Source organism: Polypterus senegalus, chromosome 14 (genome assembly GCF_016835505.1).
Source record: "Polypterus senegalus isolate Bchr_013 chromosome 14, ASM1683550v1, whole genome shotgun sequence".
Taxonomy (NCBI): domain Eukaryota; kingdom Metazoa; phylum Chordata; class Cladistia; order Polypteriformes; family Polypteridae; genus Polypterus; species Polypterus senegalus.
Genome location: NC_053167.1, coordinates 110053845 through 110078534, shown reverse-complemented (window position 1 = coordinate 110078534; position 24690 = coordinate 110053845). Strand labels below are relative to the sequence as shown.

Sequence of the window (24690 nt, the reverse complement as noted above, 5' to 3'; positions counted from 1 at the left end):
GTTCGCTTTGCCCCTGCAATGTGTGGCGATCTATATTAATATCTATTTGTATATATTGTATGTATATATACAGTAGATTAATTGGGCCAGCTACATTTTAAAATTTTCATTTAACAGTATTTATGGAAAATATTAAAGACATAAAATGAAATTATTTTAAAAGAAACTTCTACAAGGTAAATAGTATTTATATCAAACCCTCTCCTATTCACAGGAGGTTTAAAAGAAGGAGGGCAGTTTTGGTTGTGATGCACAGGTAGGACTTATAATGATCATACTTACTTGGGCGGGAGGAGTTATGGATAATCTTTCTGGCTTGCCCAGAGGTTTCCCTGGTCGACGTATAAATTCCAAAGTCTGTTTTCCGCTTTATCTCGTGCTTATTCATACCAAATGGTCACATCCGCGTTAGCGCTCCAACAACCGCGTGGCCCGCAATCAGCCCGAGCGTTCTTGGCTTTGGCAGCACGAGTACGCGCACGCGTGGTTGAGCGAATGTGCGCGCTTTGCGTGCACGGAGCTCGGGGCTCTCGATAGATTGTAGACGGAAGAGCAGGAGGAGAGAACGGCTGCAGTAGTAGGAGCAAGAGGAGGAGGTAACGGCGAGGGAGGAAGGAGTACATATCTGACCAGAAGGAAAGATAGAGGGAGCTCGTCGGGAGCCGGTTTTGCACTCAGCTTTTTACTCTTTTCTTTCTCGTCTGGATGCACGCACACACAGTTTACATTGCTCTCGTGCGATGCAAAAGTGGGAAGTGACCTTGCATTTCGCCGCTGCCTGTATTTCACTTGCATCTTGGAAGATTAAACGTCTTTTTCTAGCGGACAGTTTAAACAGCGTGAATTAAGGAGCAACTTCCATCCTGGGGACGCGGAGTCTCGATCCACTTGGGAAACGTCGCTAGACGCAAGGGATGGAGCCGTGGAGGCAGTGCGCGCAGTGGCTGATCAACTGCAGGGTGCTGCCCCCAAACCATCGGGTGACATGGGAGTCGGCACAGGTGTTCGACTTGGCCCAGACCCTCCGGGACGGAGTGCTTCTGTGCCAGCTTCTCAACAACCTGCGTCCGCAGTCTATCAACCTGAAAGAGATCAACCTGAGACCGCAAATGTCCCAGGTAAGGAAGGCTACCGATTGCCTGCTTTAACTGTCACCGGCTACTTCTCTTTCCAGCTAGACCTCGACTGTTTGGTTGGGAACGTGCGATAGATACAGATGTCATGTTCTTTATGGACCGCTTATGTTTGTATTTGTTAAAAGTACACAAAAAAGCAAAGTCTAAAGAGAAGTTACCTTTGTATCGCAAATATATTGTTTTATTAGAATGAACAAGGAAGTTGCAGTAATTTAGTGAGGGCTGTACCGTTATGACAAAGTGGGCAGAACGCTGCCCCCTGTAGGTGTACATTATATGTAAGTCGCTCCAATAAGTGGACACAAATGGAAAAGCAAACTTTCATTTCTCCTCGGAAAGTCAATCCTTTGCACACAACTTTATAATGAGTAATCTGCAGTTTACATTTATTCTGTATTTGTACAAGTGCGTGTTATGTTTATTGCCCGTGTATACGTGAGTGTGGGTGGGTGTGTGTTTGTGAGGATTTCTTCAGATTAAGTTCCTGCCATTTGCCCCAGGTTGCAGAGGTTGGCTTCGACTTTAAAATGTTAGAGTAATAAAGAATGAGTAATAAATTAATTGTGTAATAAAGAATGGCTGGATAGATGGATGAACTATGTAAAACGTTTATTGCTCTTGTTTGTCAGAAAACAATACTGCAGCTATTAAACAAATTTTACTTTAGCTGTTAACTCCTCCAATTTCCATTTTGAGGAGGGTTTAAAAAATGATCCACTCCTAAAAGTAACAGTTCTTTCATGGCACTTTAGTTTGCTTCCTCGTAGAACCATGGCTAGACAAAAAAACCTTTTCATTTTGGGAAGTTTTTTTGCATATGAAATTGGATCTTTGGGCTTTGAAAAGGTTCCTAATATGTGGACAAAACAGAAGTCTTTAATGTATAGTGGGCAGGATACTGACAGATCAAGAAAACCCAAACTTAGTCTGTGCTATTTTACGTAGCGTAGTCTTCTAAAATCAGGAGCCCCATTTCACAAATCTGTTATCACTTTTTATGGTATTTTTTTGTAGCCTGTTACAGATCTTAAAAAATAAAGGTTCTTTTGTGGAACCTTCAGGTGGATGGTTGTTTTGGAAACTAAAAATGACATTTGCTCTGAGCCTCTAAAGCACCACTCTGGCATGTTTTTATTTTTAAGAGTGTAGGTAGAAAAAATCTTCCTAATGCATTTGTTTCCCTATTTTTAGCAGGAATTTGTGTATATTAGTTTATTTGCCCCAATAAAGAAGCTTTAATTCAGAAGGCCAACAATATATTTTAATATTATTATACCAGATTGACATGATATAAACAGAGAGGTTTTTAAGAAATCATGTAATACAAAAACACATTTCTAGCATTAATCGCTTAATCATCCTTTCACAGATTTATCGTCTTTTTGTACCTACCTGTTTACCCAGTAAGGGTTCATGGACCAGGAGAAGCTATCTTGACAAAATCAGCTTAAGTCAGAAAGCAGCCCAGACAGTATATTGCAGTATCACAAGGCACAGTCACACTCCCAAACATACCAAGATAATTTTGATTCTGTAGCGGAATGGGTTAACTGGAGGAAACCACATAAACATGTGGAGAGCATGCATACTGAATACACAAGACACAAAGCCAGAAACTGAATTTTATACCCAGGCAGGCTGAGAAAATAAAGGATAATAAATCTCCTACTTATGTGGAAGTACAGCAATACATACAATTGAAATTAAGCTATTTTATATGATGGCTATCTTCTTTCACTTGTGAAGTGTGCTACTTTTGTAATATACTCTTCTTAATGTCTTTATTGTTGTGGTTGTGAGGCACGATTTGACTTCTGACAGGGAGTTCCTTTTCTTTGTGTAGTTGGCATGTATTCCCTTTGGGGACTCAGGATTTCTCCATCTTTCTTGATGCGTCTACTGGCGACTCCAAACTGGCCCTGCCTGATTGAGTGTGGGTTATGCGTTAACATCCTCATTGTGGTCAATGCCCGCCTTATGGTCATTGCAGCTTGGATTGACTCTGCATCTCTGACCTGGAGGAAGTAGGTATAGAAAGTGGATCTCAGTGAAATAAAATACAAATACATTAAATATGTTACATTCAGGAAAAGCTTTCAGAGGCTTCCATTCCACATTTCAGTAAAGGAACGGATATCATCATTTTACTTGAAAGCAAAATGTAAAAGAATTAATAGATCATAATAAGCCAAGATCTTCATAACCTACTTGCATGTATTGACTATAATAAGCTCAGCCTTTGAATTTCACAGTTGAGTGGCCAGGCTCAATTACAGTTACATCAAACTTTTGCAGTTGCAAAAATACAGAGATCTGTAATATAGACTGTAATATAAACTTCTTTTCATTGAATTTATGACTTCTTCAGAATTCTCTACTTTCTAACATTTCTGCCTGCTAGGAGTGCTTCAACATGTACTCAACATACAGTAATTAAAGCTGTAGGCCACTTTAGAGTTGCATCAGTGGAACACAGCATTTTTTTTTTTGCAATGTGTTGACAGATTAAAAATACACAAATATTTACTCACAATTATTCTGTTTTGTCAATAAACCTTACTTCATTTACTGTCTTGATCCTTCATGCTGAACACCATCACTAAATGTTTAGATACTTTTAAAGTCAGGTCAAAGCAGGAAAATTAGATTTATGGTGTTAGGCAACAATAATTTTCCAACCTGCGCTCTTTTGGTTTTAAGATCAGCTTCTTAAACACATGCAGTGCTTTTGATACATGTGGATGGACTAATATCAGCTCATTCATCAATGCACTGAAGCTGCATAGCATCTGCTTACAAATTTACAGCCTGCTGATTTTCTTTGGTGCAAATTTCAAGTGTTGCAGCCAGATTTATAATGTAATTATTTGAGAAGAGATAAGTTGTTCCATGTCATTGTGTAAAACATTAAAATGTGTAGGTGTTTAAAGATCTGACAGCCCCGAACACAGAAAAAAGTTCTGGGGAAGTACGAATTCACTGAAGTACAGTAATTAACATTCAAATGTACTTATCTACATTAACAACAATTTTATATTGCTAATAAAATGGTGCAGCTTTGAACATTCTGGTTTCAAAGTTTCAGCGCTGCTTCCTTCTCCAAACTAAATACTGTGAATGTTAAAACTGAATACTTCTGTTTTTTTGGGCAGTATAGCATAGTGTTTTGTTATAATCTAGTTCTCTTCATAAGATATTTCGTGAAATTTGTAATAACAAATGTAAATTTACTAGCTTTTTTATGCTGCTTTTTTATACTTACATTGAGAAGAAATTGTAATTGTGTGAAGACTTCCAAAGAAGTTTGGAATTACAGTTACACATGCTTAATTTTTTGTTTGATGTAGGATGTAAGAAGAGCACACAGTAAATGCTGAGGGCAAAATAAAGTTATGCAATATAAAAAGAACGCATGTGACGTGCAGATCAGATCCCAGTCTCCTAGTTGTCACCATACATTAGAATGTATAGAAACTGGGAACATTCTATTCATCTTTATTATATAAAGTATAGAAACAGTGTTTATTGGTGTCTAGGAGTCATTACCAAAATAGGCGTTAACAGTTCAGAAATATAAAACATATTCAGTTTAAAATATTTAAATGTATGCAGTATGTGTGCATATACAGTATTTCAGTCAATCAGACCTTATTATCACAGAATACCATTCATGGAGCATGCAATTATAAGGCAGTTTAAAACACATAATAATATACTTTAAAGCATATGTAACGTAACACAATGCCCTTGCAGGCTTGAATTGGATTAAACGGATTTGAGAATGTTGTGTCATGTAGCATAACATAATGGAATGAAAGCTTGTTTAAACAAATTAAAAAGTGCAGAAAAAATACAACAGTAGAAATGATTTTATAATACATAGCAATACATTGAAACTTCTTTACTGCATATATGCTTAATATAGTAAAGTGTACACTGGTATACACTCACCTAAAGGATTATTAGGAACACCATACTAATACGGTGTTTGACCCCCTTTCGCCTTCAGAACTGCCTTAATTCTACGTGGCATTGATTCAACAAGGTGCTGAAAGCATTCTTTAGAAATGTTGGCCTATATTGATAGGATAGCATCTTACAGTTGATGGAGATTTGTGGGATGCACATCCAGGGCACGAAGCTCCCGTTCCACCACATCCCAAAGATGCTCTATTGGGTTGAGATCTGGTGACTGTGGGGGCCATTTTAGTACAGTGAACTCATTGTCATGTTCAAGAAACCAATTTGAAATGATTCGAGCTTTGTGACATGGTGCATTATCCTGCTGGAAGTAGCCATCAGAGGATGGGTACATGGTGGTCATGAAGGGATGGACATGGTCAGAAACAATGCTCAGGTAGCCCGTGGCATTTAAACGATGCCCAATTGGCACTAAGAGGCCTAAAGTGTGCCAAGAAAACATCCCCCACACCATTACACCACCACCACCAGCCTGCACAGTGGTAACAAGGCATGATGGATCCATGTTCTCATTCTGTTTATGCCAAATTCTGACTCTACCATTTGAATGTCTCAACAGAAATCGAGACTCATCAGACCAGGCAACATTTTTCCAGTCTTCAACTGTCCAATTTTTGGTGAGCTTGTGCAAATTGTAGCCTCTTTTTCCTATTTGTAGTGGAGATGAGTGGTACCCGGTGGGGTCTTCTGCTGTTGTAGCCCATCAAGGTTGTGTGTGTTCTGGCTTCACAAATGCTTTGCTGCGTACCTCGGTTGTAACTAGTGGTTATTTCAGTCAAAGTTGCTCTCCTATCAGCTTGAATCAGTCGGCCCATTCTCCTCTGACCTCTAGCATCAACAAGGCATTTTCGCCCACAGGACTGCCGCATACTGGATGTTTTTCCTTTTCACACCATTCTTTGTAAACCCTAGAAATGGTTGTGCGTGAAAATCCCAGTAACTGAGCAGATTGTGAAATACTCAGACCGGCCCGTCTGGCACCAACAACCATGCCACGCTCAAAATTGCTTAAATCACCTTTCTTTCCCATTCTGACATTCAGTTTGGAGTTCAGGAGATTGTCTTGACCAGGACCACACCCCTAAATGCAATGAAGCAACTGCCATGTGATTGGTTGATTAGATAATTGTATTAATGAGAAATTGAACAGGTGTTCCTAATAATCCTTTAGGTGAGTGTATATATGTTCACAAACACATACATTTGTGTCATTTATAAAAATATTTTACTTATAAATATATATCAATATATTTACTTATCTGCGGTGGGCTGGTGCCCTGCCCGGGGTTTGTTTCTTGCCTTGTGCCCTGTGTTGGCTGGGATTGGGTCCAGCAGACCCAATGTGCATTTCAGTGTTGAAATTGACAAAAATGAACACAAGCACACACATATGAATGTAAACATGTGCTTGTGTGTCCCTATATAATAATATATATATTATATAGTGTGCATATTGCATGTATATTTTTATATCTATGTGTTTGTGTGTATTCATAGATTTGAATCGCAATCTGATGATATGGATGGTTATCTATCAGGTAATACTTGTGGTTGGTCGGCTTGTTGGCAAACATCTTCCATGTCTATGATCTTCTTCTCTCAAGTTAGAGGACGTGGTGGATATCTACCAGCTGGCCGACCAAAATCCTCCCAATAATCCGATTGTGTTCAGACATATATATACTGTTTAAATATATACTCTGTACATATATATATATATACTCTGTACATATATATATATATATATATATATATATATATATATATATATATATATATATATATATATATATATATACATATATATATATATATATATATATATATATATATATATATATATATACACACTAGAAATACTATTTATCTATTTGGCCATCTAAAAGGAAAATTGCCTGTGTGTCCATGTAGCTGCTATGTTTCTGGCATTGCAATATATGTTGCATCACATACGTTAACACTGCTTTTACCAATCACATATCAAATGGCATATAACAGAGACACATGCATTGAATTGTGCACTACAAATGTTAATGCTGAAGTCTATGTTGTTTACTTAGATTTAAACTTGGGTGGCACAGTTAGAAAATAAATACAAAGATAGATAAATATACCTACAAGTACATATTAAAAAGAGAGAGAGAGAGAATATACATATATATATACTGTAATATACATATATATATACTGTACACACATATATGTGAAGCAAATGAGGAAATATATTTGCATCTATTTTTAAAGCCCTGCGTTCATCTCTCTTTTAACAAGTTATCCAATCTGTATATTTATTTTTAAATTTGTTTAGTGCATTAAAATGTTACTTTATTGTAGGTCTATCAGTCTTCAACTGCTTCTTCTTTAGAGTTAAAATTAGCACAAACCTTCTAAGCATCAACAAAAATGTTTTTGCATAAAGGACATCAATACTAAGTCGAAGAATAATAAAGCATTAAGTCAAAGAAATCAACAAGATTTCTAATTATTTTGGATTTATGGTATAAGACAGCTCCATATTCAAGAGTTGTGACTCACACACTGCCAAGTAACTGCAACACTGCACCAACCAATGGCTACAAACGGGACGTGGCATTCAATTAAAAAAACAAAGCAAAAAATAGAGTGCTCAACCAACTCTTGGCTTCCCCATATTGCACATTCTCTCTTTTTCAGCCTTTTTGGTTTACCCCCGAGAATAGCCTGCCGACATCTGATGCTTATCAAAAGGAGAGAAGCTACAACAAAGCAGACAATGAACTCATTAATTTTTCATGTTTCGATCTCCACTAACTCCCCCTCAGTTTATCTTCACAGATGCAAAATTTAGAGTTTTAATTTGCCTCTACAAATGATTCGAATGTGAAGTTATATATTTATTTCTTTATTTTAAGACTGGTAAAGAATAAAACAATCTTTCTCCTTATGAAGCGTGTCTCAAGAAATGAAATTATGTGTCTAATTTATTTGTGCTTATTATAGTAATCTCAAGTGTCTACATTGCCAGTAAAATAAATCACAGATTTTTATCACTGATATCATACAGTAATTAACAGACAGTTCTTTTTTACACTTGTATATAACTTTTAGAATTTTTATATATAAAATTAAAACACACAGAAATATTTTAGTAATAGATGCACAGATTACATTTCCGCTGCAGTTTTCTATCCCCAGAAATAGCAACAAACACTTCTTGTAGAATTCTAAGGTAAAATGATAACAAATTTAGCTACACACAAACACACACACACACACATATATATTCTATACTGTGGTGTGCTGAGCTGGTGGCTTTCACTTTAAGAGAAGCCCGTCAAATCAAAAAGGCAGGCTCAGGAAGGGGAGTAAGATGAACGGAGTAAGATGAACAGTCAACCTGCTGGAGGTACTAGCCAAGGAGAATCTGAGTGCCATTATGAACAATGCTGCACATCCTACCTCTGACACTCTAACACTGAGGACTTTCAGCTAATTCATTACTCAGCAGAAGCATGTCAAGAAATGCTACAGGGGCTCCTGTATTATACCTCTATTATACCGCATCACTTTTTCCACATTTTATGTTACAGGCTTATTCCAAAATGGATTAAATTAATTTTTTTCCTCAGAATTCTACACACAATACCCCATAATGACAATGTGAAGAAATGTTACTTGAGGTTTTTGCAAATTTATTAAAAGTAAAAAAAACTGGTTTCCTCCAAATGTGACACCTGGCATTCACACCATAGAGTTCAATCTTTGTCTCATCAGACCAGAGAATTTTGTTTCTCATGGTCTGAGAGTCCTTCAGGTGCCTTTTGGCAAACTCCAGGTGGGCTGCCATGTAGCTTTTACTAAGGAGTGGCTTCCGTCTGGCCACTCTACCATACAGGCCTGATTGGTGGATTGCTGCAGAGATGGTTGTCCTTCTGGAAGGTTCTCCTCTCCACAGAGGACCTCTGGAGCTCTGACAGAGTGACCATCGGTTCTTGGTTACCTCCCTGACTAAAGCCCTTCTCCCCCGATCGCTCAGTTTAGATGGCCGGCCAGTTCTAGGAAGAGTCCTGGTGGTTTTGAACTTCTTCCACTTACGGATGATGGAGGCCACTGTGCTCATTGGGACCTTCAAAGCAGCAGACACTTTTCTGTAACCTTCCCCAGATTTGTGCCTCAAGACAATCCTGTTTCGAAGGTCTACAGAAAATTCCTTTGACTTCATGCTTGGTTTGTGCTCTGACATGAACTGTCAACTGTGAGACCTCATATAGACAGATGTGTGCCTTTCCAAATCAGGTCCAATCAACTGAATTTACCACAGGTGGACTACAATTAAGCTGCAGAAACATCTCAAGGATGATCAGGGGAAACAGGATGCACCTGAGCTCAATTTTGAGCTTCATGGCAAAGGCTGTGAATACTTATGTACATGTGCTTTCTCAATTTTTTTATTTTTAATAAATCTGCAAAAATCTCAAGTAAACTTTTTTCACGTTGTCATTATGGGGTGTTGTGTGTAGAATTCTGAGGAAAAAATGAATTTAATCCATTTTGGAATAAGGCTGTAACATAACAAAATGTGGAAAAAGTGATGCGCTGTGTGTGTGTGTGTGTGTATATATATGCTAACCTATACACCACCATGCCACCCTAGTCCCATAAAACACACAAAATATGAATTAGTGATTACTGTTACCATACCTTCTACAACTGCAGTTCCTAAAAATATTGGGACATAACAATTTCTAATAAAAACAAAAAGCAATGATTATGTACATTTACTTTGACTTGTACAGTGGTGTGAAAAACTATTTGCCCCCTTCCTGATTTCTTATTCTTTTGCATGTTTGTCACACAAAATGTTTCTGATCATCAAACACATTTAACCATTAGTCATATATAACACAAGTAAACACAAAATGCAGTTTTTAAATGATGGTTTTTATTATTTAGGAAGAAAAATATCCAAACCTACACGGCCCTGTGTGAAAAAGTAATTGCCCCCTTGTTAAAAATAACCTAACTGTGGTGTATCACACCTGATCCAAAGAAATTCAGGAACAAATGAGAACAGAAGTAATTGAGATCTACCAGTCTGGTAAAGGTTATAAAGCCATTTCTAAAGCTTTGGGACTCCAGCGAACCACAGTGAGAGCCATTATCCACAAATGGCAAAAACATGGAACAGTGGTGAACCTTCCCAGGAGTAGCCGGCCGACCAAAATTACCCCAAGAGCGCAGAGACGACTCATCCGAGAGGTCACAAAAGACCCCAGGACAACGTCTAAAGAACTGCAGACCTTACTTGCCTCAATTAAGGTCAGTGTTCACGACTCCACCATAAGAAAGAGACTGGGCAAAAACGGCCTGCATGGCAGATTTCCAAGACGCAAACCACTGTTAAGCAAACAGAACATTAGGGCTCGTCTCAATTTTGCTAAGAAACATCTCAATGATTGCCAAGACTCTTGGGAAAATACCTTGTGGACTGAAGAGACAAAAGTTGAACTTTTTGGAAGGCAAATGTCCCGTTACATCTGGTTTAAAAGGAACACAGCATTTCAGAAAAAGAACATCATACCAACAGTAAAATATGGTGGTGGTAGTGTGATGGTCTGGGGTTGTTTTGCTGCTTCAGGACCTGGAAGGCTTGCTGTGATAGATGGAACCATGAATTCTACTGTCTACCAAAAAATCCTGAAGGAGAATGTCCGGCCATCTGTTCACAACTCAAGCTGAAGCGATCTTGGGTGCTGCAACAGGACAATGACCCAAAACACACCAGCAAATCCACCTCTGAATGGCTGAAGAAAAACAAAATGAAGACTTTGGAGTGGCCTAGTCAAAGTCCTGACCTGAATCCAATTGAGATGCTATGGCATGACCTTAAAAAGGCTGTTCATGCTAGAAAACCCTCAAATAAAGATAGATAGATAGATAGATACTTTAAAGCTGAATTACAACAATTCTGCAAAGATGAGTGGGCCTCCAGAGCACTGTAAAAGACTCATTGCAACTTATCGCAAACGCTTGATTGCAGTTATTGCTGCTAAGGGTGGCCCAACCAGTTATTAGGTTCAGGGGGCAATTACTTTTTCACACAGGGCCAGGTAGGTTTGGACTTTTTTTTCTCCTTAAAAAATAAAAACCATCATTTAAAAACTGCATTTTGTGTTTACTTATGTTGTATTTGACTAATGGTTAAATGTTTTTGATGATCAGAAACATTTTGTGTGACAAACATGCAAAAGAATAAGAAATCAGGAATGGGGCAAATAGTTTTTCAAACCACTGTATATATATATATATACACTGCTCACAAAAATTAAAGGAACACTTTAAAGAAACACATTAGATACATCAGATCTCAATATGAAGTTGGATATCTATACAAATAACGACAGGGCAATGTCTTAGGAACAAAAGGATGCCAAGTCTTTTAATGGAAATAAACGTTTTCTGCCTACAGAGGGCTCAATTGTGTAGACACCCTAAAATCAGAGTGAAATGAAGATGTGGCAGGCTAGTCCATTTTTCAAAAACTTAATTTCTGCTACTCAAAATGCTTTTCAGTATCTTGTGTGGCCCCACGAGCTTGTATGCATGCTTGACAACGTCGGGGCATGCTCCTAATGAGACGACGGATGGTGTCTTGTGGCATTTCCTCCCAGATCTGTATGAGGGCATCCCTGAGCTGTTGTACAGTCTGAGGAGCAACCTGGCGGCGCCTAATGGACCAAACATAATGTCCCACAGATGTTCTATTGGGTTTAAGTCAGAGGATCGTGAAGGCCATTCAATTGTTTCAATTCCTTCATCCTCCAGGTACTGCCTGCATACTCTTGCCACATGAGGCCGGGCATTGTCGTGCATTAGGAGGAAACCAGGACCTACTGCACCAGCGTAGGGTCTGACAATGGGTCCAAGGATTTCATCCTGATACCTACTGGCAGTCAAGATGCCGTTGTCTAGCCTGTAGAGGTCTGTGAGTCGCTCCATGGATATGCCTCCAAGATCATCACTGACCCACCACCAAACCAGTCATGCTAAACGATGTTACAGGCAGCATAATATTCTTCACGGCTTCTCCTAACCCTTTCACGTCTTTCACATATACTCAGGGTGAACCTGCTCTCATCTGTGAAAAGCACAGGACGCCAGTGGTGGACCTGCCAATTCTGGTATTCTATGGCAAATGCCAATTGAGCTCCCCGGTGCTGTGCAGTGAGCACAGGGCACAGTAGACATTTGGGCCCTCAGGCAACCCTCATGAAGTCTGTTTCTGATTGTTTGGTCAGAGACAATAACACCAGTGGCCTGCTGGAGGTCATTTTGTAGGGCTCTGGCAGTGCTCATCCTGTTCCTCCTTGCCCAAAGGAGCAGATACTGGTCCTGCTGATGGGTTATGGACCTTCTATGGCCCTCTCCAGCTCTCCTAGAGTAACTGCTTGTCTCCTAGAATCTCCTCCATGCCCTTGAGACTGTGCAGGGAGACACAGCAAACCTTCTGGCAATGACACGTATTGATGTGCCATCCTGGAGAAGTTGGACTACCTGTGCAACCTCTGTAGGGTCCAGGTATTGCCTCATGCTACCAGTAGTGACACTGACTGTAGCCAAATGCAAAACTAGTGAAGAAACAGTCAGAAAAGATGAGGAGGGAAAATGTCAGTGGCCTCCACCTGTTAAACCATTCCTGTTTTGGGGGTCATCTCATTGTTGCCCCTCTAGTGCATCTGTTGTTAATTTCATTAACACCACAGCAGCTGAAACTGATTAACAACCCCCTCTGCTACTTAACTGACCAGATTAATATCCCATAAGTTTCATTGACTTTATGCTATACTCTGATTAAAAAGTGTTCCTTTAATTCTTTTGAGCAGTATATATATATATATAATGTGTATATATATAATGTATGTCTACAGTATGTATATGTATCTGTATATATGTATATATAAGTATATACTTTAATAAGTGTTTCTTACTCATTATTACTTGACACTATTTTAGCTCTCTTCTTCTGTACTCTGTCATGCTTTAAAAGGTTCATTTAGCAGAAATTAAGCTCTCTGCTCTCGTCCTTGGAGACCCACATCCAAGCTGTCCATTTTGTTATCTCTGGCCATGAAGCTGGATATTCAGTGTAAACACTGATTAAGTCCCATTCAAAAGTCTTTTGAGCATTTTAACATTTTTTAGTTCTTTTTACTAATTAGAAAATGCTTAAAGCATTACAGTTTTTCAAGGACAAAACAAAAAATTCAATGACACAAAAGTAAAAATCTCAAACAGCCAAGTTTTTGGGACATCCCAAGGAGGTGGAAATCACAACATTTTTATTTTATTTGTTCAAATAAATGCATTATGATTGAAAAGTTATAATACAGTTATTGAAAATATCAGTCAAATGCGAAGTTCAGTCAATTCAAAGAATGAAAGAAAGAAAGGAAAAAAGCAGTGTTTTAAATGAAGTGGTTAAGTTTAGTTTGTGCTATATAGCATGAGCATTTTCTGTCAGGGATAATTTAATTAAGCACTGGCCTGTGTTTCTGAGCAGTGCAAATGGTCTTCTCTTGACCTGTATGTTATCTTATCTTCTGATGTTGCTAAGTGCTCAAGCCATTAAGGTTACTTGTGCAAGGTCAGGGCCCAGAACTGAAGTCGGCAAGTCTCGCTGCTGTATGCCTGGGAATTAACGTGGCGAATCTGATGCCACGCTCACATACATTTCTTTTCAGATTTATTTCCCACCCAGTCTAAGTCATTAATCGCATGGTGGATTTTTTTATCTTAGCTAATAGAAGAAGAGAAACAGTTTGGACAACTGAAAAATCTTAAACTAATAGTAAAGTGTTGTATCATCTAAAATATGGCTAACCTAGGTTAAGCTTAAATATATCCATTAAACCGATGATAACTGAGAAATGTCAATGAGCTGCCAGTCATCCACCTGAAGCTAAACGTGTTCTCTCTGACTGTCCATGGTCATATAAGATCCCTGGGTGCCCTTTGTAAAGGTGTAGTGTGTATCCCGATGTCCTGGCTAAAATTCCCACCATGGCCTTGCCATTCTGGTCCCCTAATCATCCTCTGCCTCGAATTGCTTTTTTCTCTCACCCCTTCACTGCCTAAAAGCTAATGTGTGGTGAGCATACTGGTGCAAAAAATGGCTGCCGTCGCATCATCCTGGAGGATGCTGCACATTAGTGGTGGTTGAAATGGCTCCCCACTCATTATGTAAAGCACTCTGAGTAGTGAGAAAAGTGTTATATAAATGTATAGAATTATTAGTATTATGTGTAAGCTCAAATGTAAGAAGCCTATTAGAAAAAAATCTGATCCTGTGTTCCACTAGCATTGCAACAAGGGTTGGTTCCTGCTTTATTCCCACTTTTTCCAGGATAGGCTGTGATCTCCTGCAACCCTAAATTGGATTAGTAAGGTGTAAAAATGTATACTGCAGAAAAGTGTTTTTCTTTTTATACTTGTATAGTAAGGGGAAACAAAAAAAAAGACTTACTGTTTTCCTTATATGCTGTGTCTCCCACAATTAAAATGCTTGTACGAATGTAAGCAGTTTCCAAAGTTCAGCATCACATTGGCTGGAGCATTAGTGCTTCCAGAAGATCAAAACTCAAACATCAAGCAGAGAAGGCCTTTTTCTCTGTTATCTCGATCCGCACATGTTACTTCTTCAAAAGAACTGAGAAAATATAAGGAGGAAGAAAGCAGAATGCCACCATTGCATAGAGTAGCGTTTTTTTAAAGTCGTCTTTGATAGCCTCATGGCTGTATGTTTTTTTACTACAATCAATTTCATAATCGGTGCATCTTTTCTACTTTCAATTGATCGCTTTGTTAAGACCTGGCTTACAAAAATATCTAATACATATAAATGCTTGTAATCTTTGCTTTTAAATTCTTGCCATTTGTTTTGAAATTTAATGCCATTTTCTGAAGAGTGTCTCTCTTACTTTTATCCAGATGCAGATGATTAGTAGTAAGCAGTGCAGGCCCAGGGACAAACAACATTGAATACGAAAGATGAGAAAACACATCACTGCCATCTTCACTGTGTAAGAAATGTTTCTTATCAGTGAGCAGACAAGTGAATATGGAGCTGAAGAAATTGCTCTCATTTTAGCATTTCGAATTGTCGGTATTTGAAAACAACTAAGTCCAGGTCATATCATACAACATTTCCTGCAATTTGCAGTCGTAGCTTTTCTTCATAGTTTTAGAAAATCTGAGTCATGTACTGTGACATGTGCAGCGATTCAGACCACCTAATCCACGACTTGCCCGACTTGTCTTTAGTCATAGTGACAGGCTCTGTGTCCATGAGAGCGGACACCCAATGTATGCTCAGTGGAAGTACAATGCATATAATGCAGCAATTACGTAGCAATAAAGCATAATCTAAGAGACACTTCTCTCTCTCCTGTTTTACATATTGCGACAGAATAGAAAAAGGGAAAAAAATGGCCCATTGTGAGATTGCGACTGAACTTGCTGTATTTGCTAATCCTTTGTACAGCACCAGCTCAAGCTGGCAGCATGCTATTGGCTGTCAGAAAAAGAAAGACCACACTTGTTCTGGAAAGTCATGCATTTGCTAAGTTTGATATGGCCAACAATTTTCAGTTGTATAAATTCACAGGGTCCAGTGATTAGAGTAGCAATGACTGGCAGCAAGTCTGACATACCCTATGACTAGATGTCACATAATTAAAAAGAAAGTGGCAAAGGAAGCATAAGCATTTCAAGTTTTGGCAAAACTACAGATGTTTCAGAATTTTGTAGAATAAACTCCAGTTTGGGTGGGATTAGCTTTTGCAACAGGAGATGAAGTGAAGCAATTATTACTGGAGGACCGCTGTCATTTTAAATTGCTCATGTCATTAACTGTTTACGGACTGCACGTTCATGTCTCAATAAGGGTTACAGAGCCTCTTACCTTCTACAAAAGTCAGTAAAAAACTACCCCAGGTAAAGTTAGTCCTGTGTGAATCGACATGTCAGTAAAGTCTGTCATTAAAGTGATTCAAATGAGATTGAAATCCAATCTGAATTGGGCTTAATAATTAATAATTGCTTAACCCTAACTCCTGGTGCAATAGTAATTCCATTCAAATAAGGCTTAAGAAAATAAAAGACAGTTCACTAAGAAGTGAGATCAGTTAAAATTCAAAATTATGCATTAATTGTGAAACTGGTCCTTGCTGGTATAGAATGATTATAAAAACAATGTTTATTTGGACCTTTTCTCATTTTATAGAAATGTAATATTTAAGTAGGATTTTTATTATTGATCAGTACTGTAAATTTCACTTATGTCAAAGTGAAAGCAAAATGCTCACTTTGAATATTATGTATCATCTGGAAGTGCAGTAAAGTTACAGTTTTGTCCAGCTTACTTTCCATATTGTAGACGTGGGGGGACATGCAGACTCCACAGAGGCCGTATCCTGTCCAGGGATGCTTTTTGCATTGTGGCCTTTGGTGAAGAATAGGCACATGCGTCCTTGGGACCCTAAATTGGACAAGCTGGTTGTAGAATTTGTAGCCTGACATTATTTGTTCAGTAGGCTGCCTTAACATACTAAGGAGTGCGTAAGGAGTTTGGATTATAGACTAGCAGCTTAACCACTGGAAGGTTGTCATCTCTCTCTGTTCTCTAAAAACCTGAGGGAAGTTCAAAATGGAGATGCAAAAGGACAATTTTGTAATCGAAAGACTGATGATTATAAACAGTCTTAGTAAATTATATTTTTTAAAATCATGCTTATGAAACTAAAAGTTAAATAAACTAAAAGCTTTAACCTTTCTCATTATCCAGACATTCATTTTAATGTCATCTTGGCTTCTGTTTTATATCTTGCTTGATTTAGTATTTACATCAGACAAAATGCATAGTTAAAATACAGTGGTGTGAAAACTATTTGCCCCTTCCTGATTTCTTATTCTTTTGCATGTTTGTCACACAAAATGTTTCTGATCATCAAACACATTTAACCATTAGTCAAATATAACACAAGTAAACACAAAATGCAGTTTTTAAATGATGGTTTTATTATTTAGGGAGAAAAAATCCAAACCTACATGGCCCTGTGTGAAAAAGTAATTGCCCCCTGAACCTAATAACTGGTTGGGCCACCCTTAGCAGCAATAACTGCAATCAAGCGTTTGCGATAACTTGCAATGAGTCTTTTACAGCGCTCTGGAGGAATTTTGGCCCACTCATCTTTGCAGAATTGTTGTAATTCAGCTTTATTTGAGGGTTTTCTAGCATGAACCGCCTTTTTAAGGTCATGCCATAGCATCTCAATTGGATTCAGGTCAGGACTTTGACTAGGCCACTCCAAAGTCTTCATTTTGTTTTTCTTCAGCCATTCAGAGGTGGATTTGATGGTGTGTTTTGGGTCATTGTCCTGTTGCAGCACCCAAGATCGCTTCAGCTTGAGTTGACGAACAGATGGCGGACATTCTCCTTCAGGATTTTTGGTAGACAGTAGAATTCATGGTTCCATCTATCACAGCAAGCCTTCCAGGTCCTGAAGCAGCAAAACAACCCCAGACCATCACACTACCACCACCATATTTTACTGTTGGTATGATGTTCTTTTCTGAAATGCTGTGTTCCTTTTACGCCAGATGTAACGGACATTTGCCTTCCAAAAGTTCAACTTTTGTCTCATCAGTCCACAAGGTATTTTCCCAAAAGTCTTGGCAATCATTGAGATGTTTCTTAGCAAAATTGAGACGAGCCCTAATGTTCTTTTTGCTTAACAGTGGTTTGCGTCTTGGAAATCTGCCATGCAGGCCGTTTTAGCCCAGTCTCTTTCTTATGGTGGAGTCGTGAACACTGACCTTAATTGAGGCAAGTGAGGCCTGCAGTTCTTTAGACGTTGTCCTGGGGTCTTTTGTGACCTCTCGGATGAGTCGTCTCTGCGCTCTTGGGGTAATTTTGGTCAGCCGGCCACTCCTGGGAAGGTTCACCACTCTTCCATGTTTTTGCCATTTGTGGATAATGGCTCTCACTGTGGTTCGCTGGAGTCCCAAAGCTTTAGAAATGGCTTTATAACCTTTACCAGACTGATAGATCTCAATTACTTCTGTTCTCATTTGTTCCTGAATTTCTTTGGATCTTGGCATGATGTCTAGCTTTTGGACGTCCTTATGTCTACTTCTCTGTGTCAGGCAGCTCCTATTTAAGTGATTTCTTGATTGAAACAGGTGTGGCAGTAATCAGGCCTGGGGTGGCTATGGAAATTGAACTCAGGTGTAATACACCACAGTTAGGTTATTTTTTAACAAGGGGCAATTACTTTATCACACAGGGCCATGTAGGTTTGGATTTTTTGCTCCCCAAATAATAAAACCATCATTTAAAAACTGCATTTTGTGTTTACTTGTGTTATATTTGACTAATGGTTAAATGTGTTTGATGATCAGAAACATTTTGTGTGACAAACATGCAAAAGAATAAGAAATCAGGAAGGGGGCAAATAGTTTTTCACACCACTGTATAAAGGAGAATTAATGAAATAAGAACATGTTCTTGATATGAGGGCAGAGGAGTACAGTTGGAATAAGTTGAGGTTTAAAGGTCTCTAAAGTCCTACTCTCCACCACATTGCTTGGTGAAGTGGTGGACTGAATGGTCTGTTCTTATCACATTTGCTCTAATATTCTAAGAAAGTAGGCAGATTTTATCAAAATGAGAAATGTCCTTTCTGAACAAAGGAGTGACCTTCCCAAACTTCACATTCTCACCATAACATATAGGCATCACAAGGATTCATTTTACTCTGTGCAGAACATATACTTTTATTCAGTATGTTTTTTGTTGGGAGAACAACACCAAATGCAGTTTCTGTGAGCAGTACAAGGGAATGAATTGCTATCTGTATAAATGCAGATGTGAATCCCAAATTAGCCCATTTCTTCATTAAGGCAATTTCTGCTTTGTGATTAGACAACATCATCTTATTGTAGACGAGGCTGTTTCCTATTGCACCATTCACGTTGTTCTTCCAGTAATGCCCAGTCAGGGTTGCTTAAGAATCTTCATATTGAGATGCATCCTTGTGTCTTTCAGAATATCCGTTGTTTAAGTTGAATGCATACCTGTTAAAGAGTCAGAAAAGGCAACTGCTTTTTAACATATGGACAGCATGATGGCATTTGTTAATGCTGCTGCTTCACAGTTCTAGGAGACTCCGCTTGACTCCTGCTGGGTTACTGTATGTATAGATTTGTAAATTCTTGTCGAGTCTGCTCTTCTTTATGATGTAGGAGTAGCCCGAGATGTACAAATATGGAGTACAGGTGGCTAGTGTGTTGTGCATGTACAAGTGCAAATGAGTATGTATTAGTGTACCTTACAGTTGACTGAAACCTTGTCAAAGTTTGGTTCCTGGTATTGTGCCCAACGCTTACATGATAGGCACAGACTTCCCAAGATGATATAATGAAAGTAAGCAGGCTCAGGAAAGTCAATTTATTATTATTATTATTATTTTTTTTTTTTGTATTTACTATGTGCGCTGGGATACTGGAGCCTATCCCAGCTACTACAGGGATCAAGGCAGGCTATAAGCTATGGGCGGAGTTCCAGTCTATCACAAGACAAAGACATACACACACACACACACATCTATACCAAACACACACTAGGGCCAATTTATCGTCACCAGTTCATTTAACCTGCATGTCTTTGGACAGAGGGAGGAAACCGGAGCACCTGTAGGAAACCCAACGCAGACATGGAGAGAGCATGTAAACTCTATGCAGGGAGGACCAGCGACGCAAACCCTGGTCTCCTTACTGTGAGGCAGCATCTTGCTATGACATGTTGACAAATAAAATGCAAACACCACTTTGCATATTACTGATTTACATATTGCATATACATAAAGGTGTTTTATATTATATTTTATATATATTATATTATAATATTTTATATTATACACATAATTTGTTTAAACACATGGTGAAACAAAGCAGTATGAAACCAAAATGGAACCTCATCTATACTAATAAAAGGCAAAGCCCTCACTGACTCACTCACTCACTCACTCACTGACTCATCACTAATTCTCCAACTTCCCGTGTAGGTAGAAGGCTGAAATTTGGCAGGCTCATTCCTTACAGCTTACTTACAAAAGTTGGGCAGGTTTCATTTCGAAATTCTATGCGTAATGGTCATAACTGGAACCTATTTTTTCGTCCATATACTATAATAGACTTCTGTTCGATGCCCGTGGGAGGCAGAGTTACGCCTCCCACGTAATTTAGTGCCTGCCCATATAAGGCCATCCGTCAGCGGCAATCCAATAGAAACACTGCTGCTAAATATTCACGGGTGAAGGACTGTGCTTATGCAGAGGAAGATGGAGATGGTCAGGGTGGTGTTTGGCACAAACTCAGCGAAACTGCGAGAGAAACTTTTAAGTGCCGGGTCTTAGCTAACATTAAATACAGCCGTGGACATCGCACGAGATGGCACCAGCACAGCTGTGAACCTTCGATGCATGTACACCGAGCGGCTCACATGAAATGACGCAGTGCACAGACAAAAAGCAACAGTTCCAAAGAGTGCTTAACAAAAACTGAATTACACAATTGAGAAGGCAGCAAAAAAATATGAAGCGCGTGATACATACAAGCATATTCATAAGTGCAGCTACTGCGGAAACAAAGCACACGGTGGAAAAAGTCAATGTCCCGCTAAAGGAAGACAGTGTAAAAAGCCTGTGCATGCAGTGTGTCACATCTCAGATAAAGAGGAAGACGAGCTGTTTATTGATGCAGTAAGAAACAAATCGATGAATGAAACCTGTTATCTTTACAACGATCGACAAACACGGAATGTAACTTGAACACAACACATCCTACAAATATGAACCTGATTGAAAGAAATAATGATAATCAAATCCTTGATGACAGCAACACTCATAACACTCACAAAACAATTACTGTATATTGACAATCATGTTACGTTATTTTTAAAATGTTCCCTTTACTTTTTCATAACTTCTTTAACACACTACTTCTCAGCTGGTATATATATATATATATATATATATATATATATATATATATATATATATATATATATATATATATATATATATATATATATATATATATATATATATATATACCCCGATCTACATACTCTCAAATAGACAAACCACACGCCGTGGCGCAATGGTAGAGGCTTCGCCTCTAGCGCCGATGTCCGAGGTTCGATTCCCGAGAGGAGGTGCACTGAGTATGTACGCGCGCTTCCCGATTCATTTTACCCTCGCATCCCTTTTGGTTTGAGACGTATGAAAAAATATGCGGTTAACGCAGAAAGACAGATCACCAATTGAAGCTTTATGAATAATGGATACAAAGCGCGTTCCTAAGACTGATCGGAGGCAAATTTCATTTCAAAAGACTACCCGACGGAAGCCTTGATAAAAGCGTGGTTTTGTGCAAACTGTCCAAATACGAACCTGATTGAAAGAAATTATAATCAAATCCTTGATGACAGCAACACTCATAACGGTCACAAAACTATTACATTCACAATCATGTTACGTTATTTTTAAAATGTTTCCTTTTCTTAGCACAAGCACAGCTGAGAAGCTTCGATGCATGTATTCCATAACGCGTTAAAAAATAACGCATTTAATCACACTTTCAATTCCAAGCAAAGGGGAACTTTTGTCAATGCATGATTTCCTGGTACAGTACATCGATTACATTGATGCACACATCAGAGCTACAAAAATGTTAGAGTCGGAATAAAGTGCGTTCCTACGACTGATCGGAGGAAAATTTCATTTCAAAAGACTACCCAACGGAAGCCTTGATAAAAGCATGGTTTTGTGCACACTGAAAAGCAAGCAAAATTAGATGCATTACAGAAAGCGGACTTTGTGGCTCTTACTGGGGATCATTGGACTTCCGTGACCGTTAGTAATTCTAATTACATCTAATTACAAAATGTTCAATGATCACACTGTTTTAGCCTAATGTACAAAATAATTTTGGCTAAGGTTACTTAGAGTTCAAAGGTGAAGCTGGTCAAATTACCTTTTATGTTTCTGCCTTATTTTATTAAGAAGAAAAACTGCACTTTATGTTGAAATTTTTGTTATTATTATTTAAAGACAATACCATTCTGAAAATGTACTTAAAGTACTTAAAATACCACTTTATTTTTAAGTCTGCCCAATTTTAGCCAGGGATGATATTTTTGTTTCTGTTTTGAATTGAAATGCAGTTTAAAAGCATTTTTTCAGAAATTAAAAGAGCTTGAGTTTACAATATTCATGTCCATGTCTATTATTTGATTCTGTCACCCACTAAAACCCTTTTAAATTAAAAAAAAACATTTGCGATTTGGGGCAAATTTTCATGTGTGATTACATACGATTAATCAAGATTAATTATTACACAGCCTCTAAATAATTAGATTAATTTTTTTAATCGAGTCCCACCCCTAATATATATATGTAGATATATATATGTAGATTTGTATATATATGTGTATATACAGTATATGTGTAGATATGTATTTATATGTGTGTGTGTATATATGTTATATATATGTGTATATATATGTATGTGTATATATATGTATATATATATGTATATATATATATATATATATATATATATATATATGCCAGCAACACTCATGACAATGACAACACAATTACATTGTCAATCATGTTACGTTATTATTAAAATGTTTCCTTTTCTTTTTCATTACTTCTTTAACACACTACTTCTCCGCTGCGAAGTGCGGTTATTTTGCTAGTAATATAATATAATTAACATTATCATTGAACTGTGGCTACTTAACAATGGTCAGTTATAACAGATGAAGTCAAAAAGAAATGGATAGATGTTTATGAAATATTGTCTTTTGCTCCAATGCCTGCTATTTGTTAACTGACACTGGAATGTCAAATGCCTGTGTGATCATAGCATCATTAGAAGAATTAACAAAAGAGGGTACTTTTGTTAAGTAAATGTTTGGAGTTAAACTAATGTGGTGGCAGCAAAACACCTGTGTGGTCATGCCAGCATATTGTAGAAGGGAGCAGCAGATTGACTGACTACTTACTGTTCCTAAAATTCTCTTCTTGCATTTGACATTATCATCTCAATAACAACCCATCAGAGAGCTATTCTGAACTTTCAGATTACTACTCATAGATAAAATTACCAATCTTTGTGTGAGTTTATTTTCTGAATTAACTGAACAAATCCCTAGCCTGGACACCAAGAGCTGCTGTGTGTCCTCCATAATGTACAGGGCCCCATACTGAGCACCGCTACTGCAGACTGTGTATACAGTAGATGGTGTCCATATCCAAAATACAGTGTAGGACTTTGTTCATTTTTTGGTATGGCACTCCACCTAAGCAATTTATCAATGAGCAAATGATTAGGAACAATTGTACGCCTACTTATCCACGCAGTTCATTAATCAGCCAATCATGCTGCAGCAGCACAATGCACAAAGTCGTACAGATACAGGTCGGGCATTTCAGTTAATATTAACATCAGACACCAGAATGGTGAAAGAATCTGTTCTTAGTGATTTTGACTGTGGCATGATTGTTGGTGTTAGACAGGCATGTTTGAGTAATTATGTAACTGCTGATCTCCTGGGTTTTCATATATAACAGTCACATATAACTGTAGTTTTTATACAAAAGGCTGTGAAAAACAAAAAAAAAAACATTCAGTGAGCAGCAGTTCTCTGGATGGAAACCTTTTGTTGATGAGAAAAGTCATAGAAGAATGGCCTGACTGGTTTAAAGTGACAGAAGGGCTACTCTGTATAACTATGCTGAGGAGAAAACATTTCAGAATGCACAACACATTGAACCTTGAGCCATGTGGGTGGAACAGCAGAAGACCATGCCAGGTTCCAATCCTGTCAGCCAAGATCAGAAAGCTAAGGTTGCAGTGGACACTGGCTCACCAAAACTGAACAGCTGAAGACTGGAAAACACATTGCTTAGTGTGATGGAGCTTGAATTTGTCAGAATTTGGTACCAGCAATCCATGCACACAGTCTGCCATGTGTTGAAAGTCCAGGCTGGTGGTGGTGTACTGGTGGGGAGAATATTCTCTTGGCACACTTTGGACCCATTAATATAAATGCTTGAATGCCCCAGCCTATTTGAGTATTGTTGCTGACCATGTTCATCCCTACATGGCCATTCTAATTGTTACATCCAGCATGAGAGAGCACCATGTTATGGAAAGCAAAAATCATCTCAAACTGGTTTGACGAACATGACATTGAGTTCAGTGTTCATCAGTGGCCTTTCCAGTCACCGGATCTGAATCCTTTAGAGCAAGAGTTCGCAAAATTTTTTCAGCCGCAGACTCCTTTACCAAAAACATTTAAAACCGTTGACCCCCTAGTCACATGCAACGGTTTTCATGTCTGCACTTGCTTTGATACATTCGATAAGACAATGCACAGACATGTTTATGCTACATGTATTTTCATGCATTCTTACGTGTGACTCTTTTAATGACACATTTTACCTTTTCACTTGCAAGTTTA

The 24690-nt window shown here is 38.2% G+C and overlaps 1 protein-coding gene across 2 annotated transcripts in view; it reads left to right on the top strand.

Annotated features, from left to right (window-relative positions):
* The first annotated feature begins 465 nt into the window (after positions 1-465).
* LOC120514212 (guanine nucleotide exchange factor VAV3) overlaps positions 466-24690 on the top strand; it is a 307554-nt gene continuing 283329 nt past the window's right edge. For both annotated transcript variants that reach the window (XM_039734454.1, XM_039734453.1), the window contains exon 1: positions 466-1118. In XM_039734454.1, coding sequence (XP_039590388.1) covers positions 915-1118 — 204 coding nt within the window. In that variant the 5' untranslated portion in view covers positions 466-914. The remainder of the gene's footprint in view (positions 1119-24690) is intronic.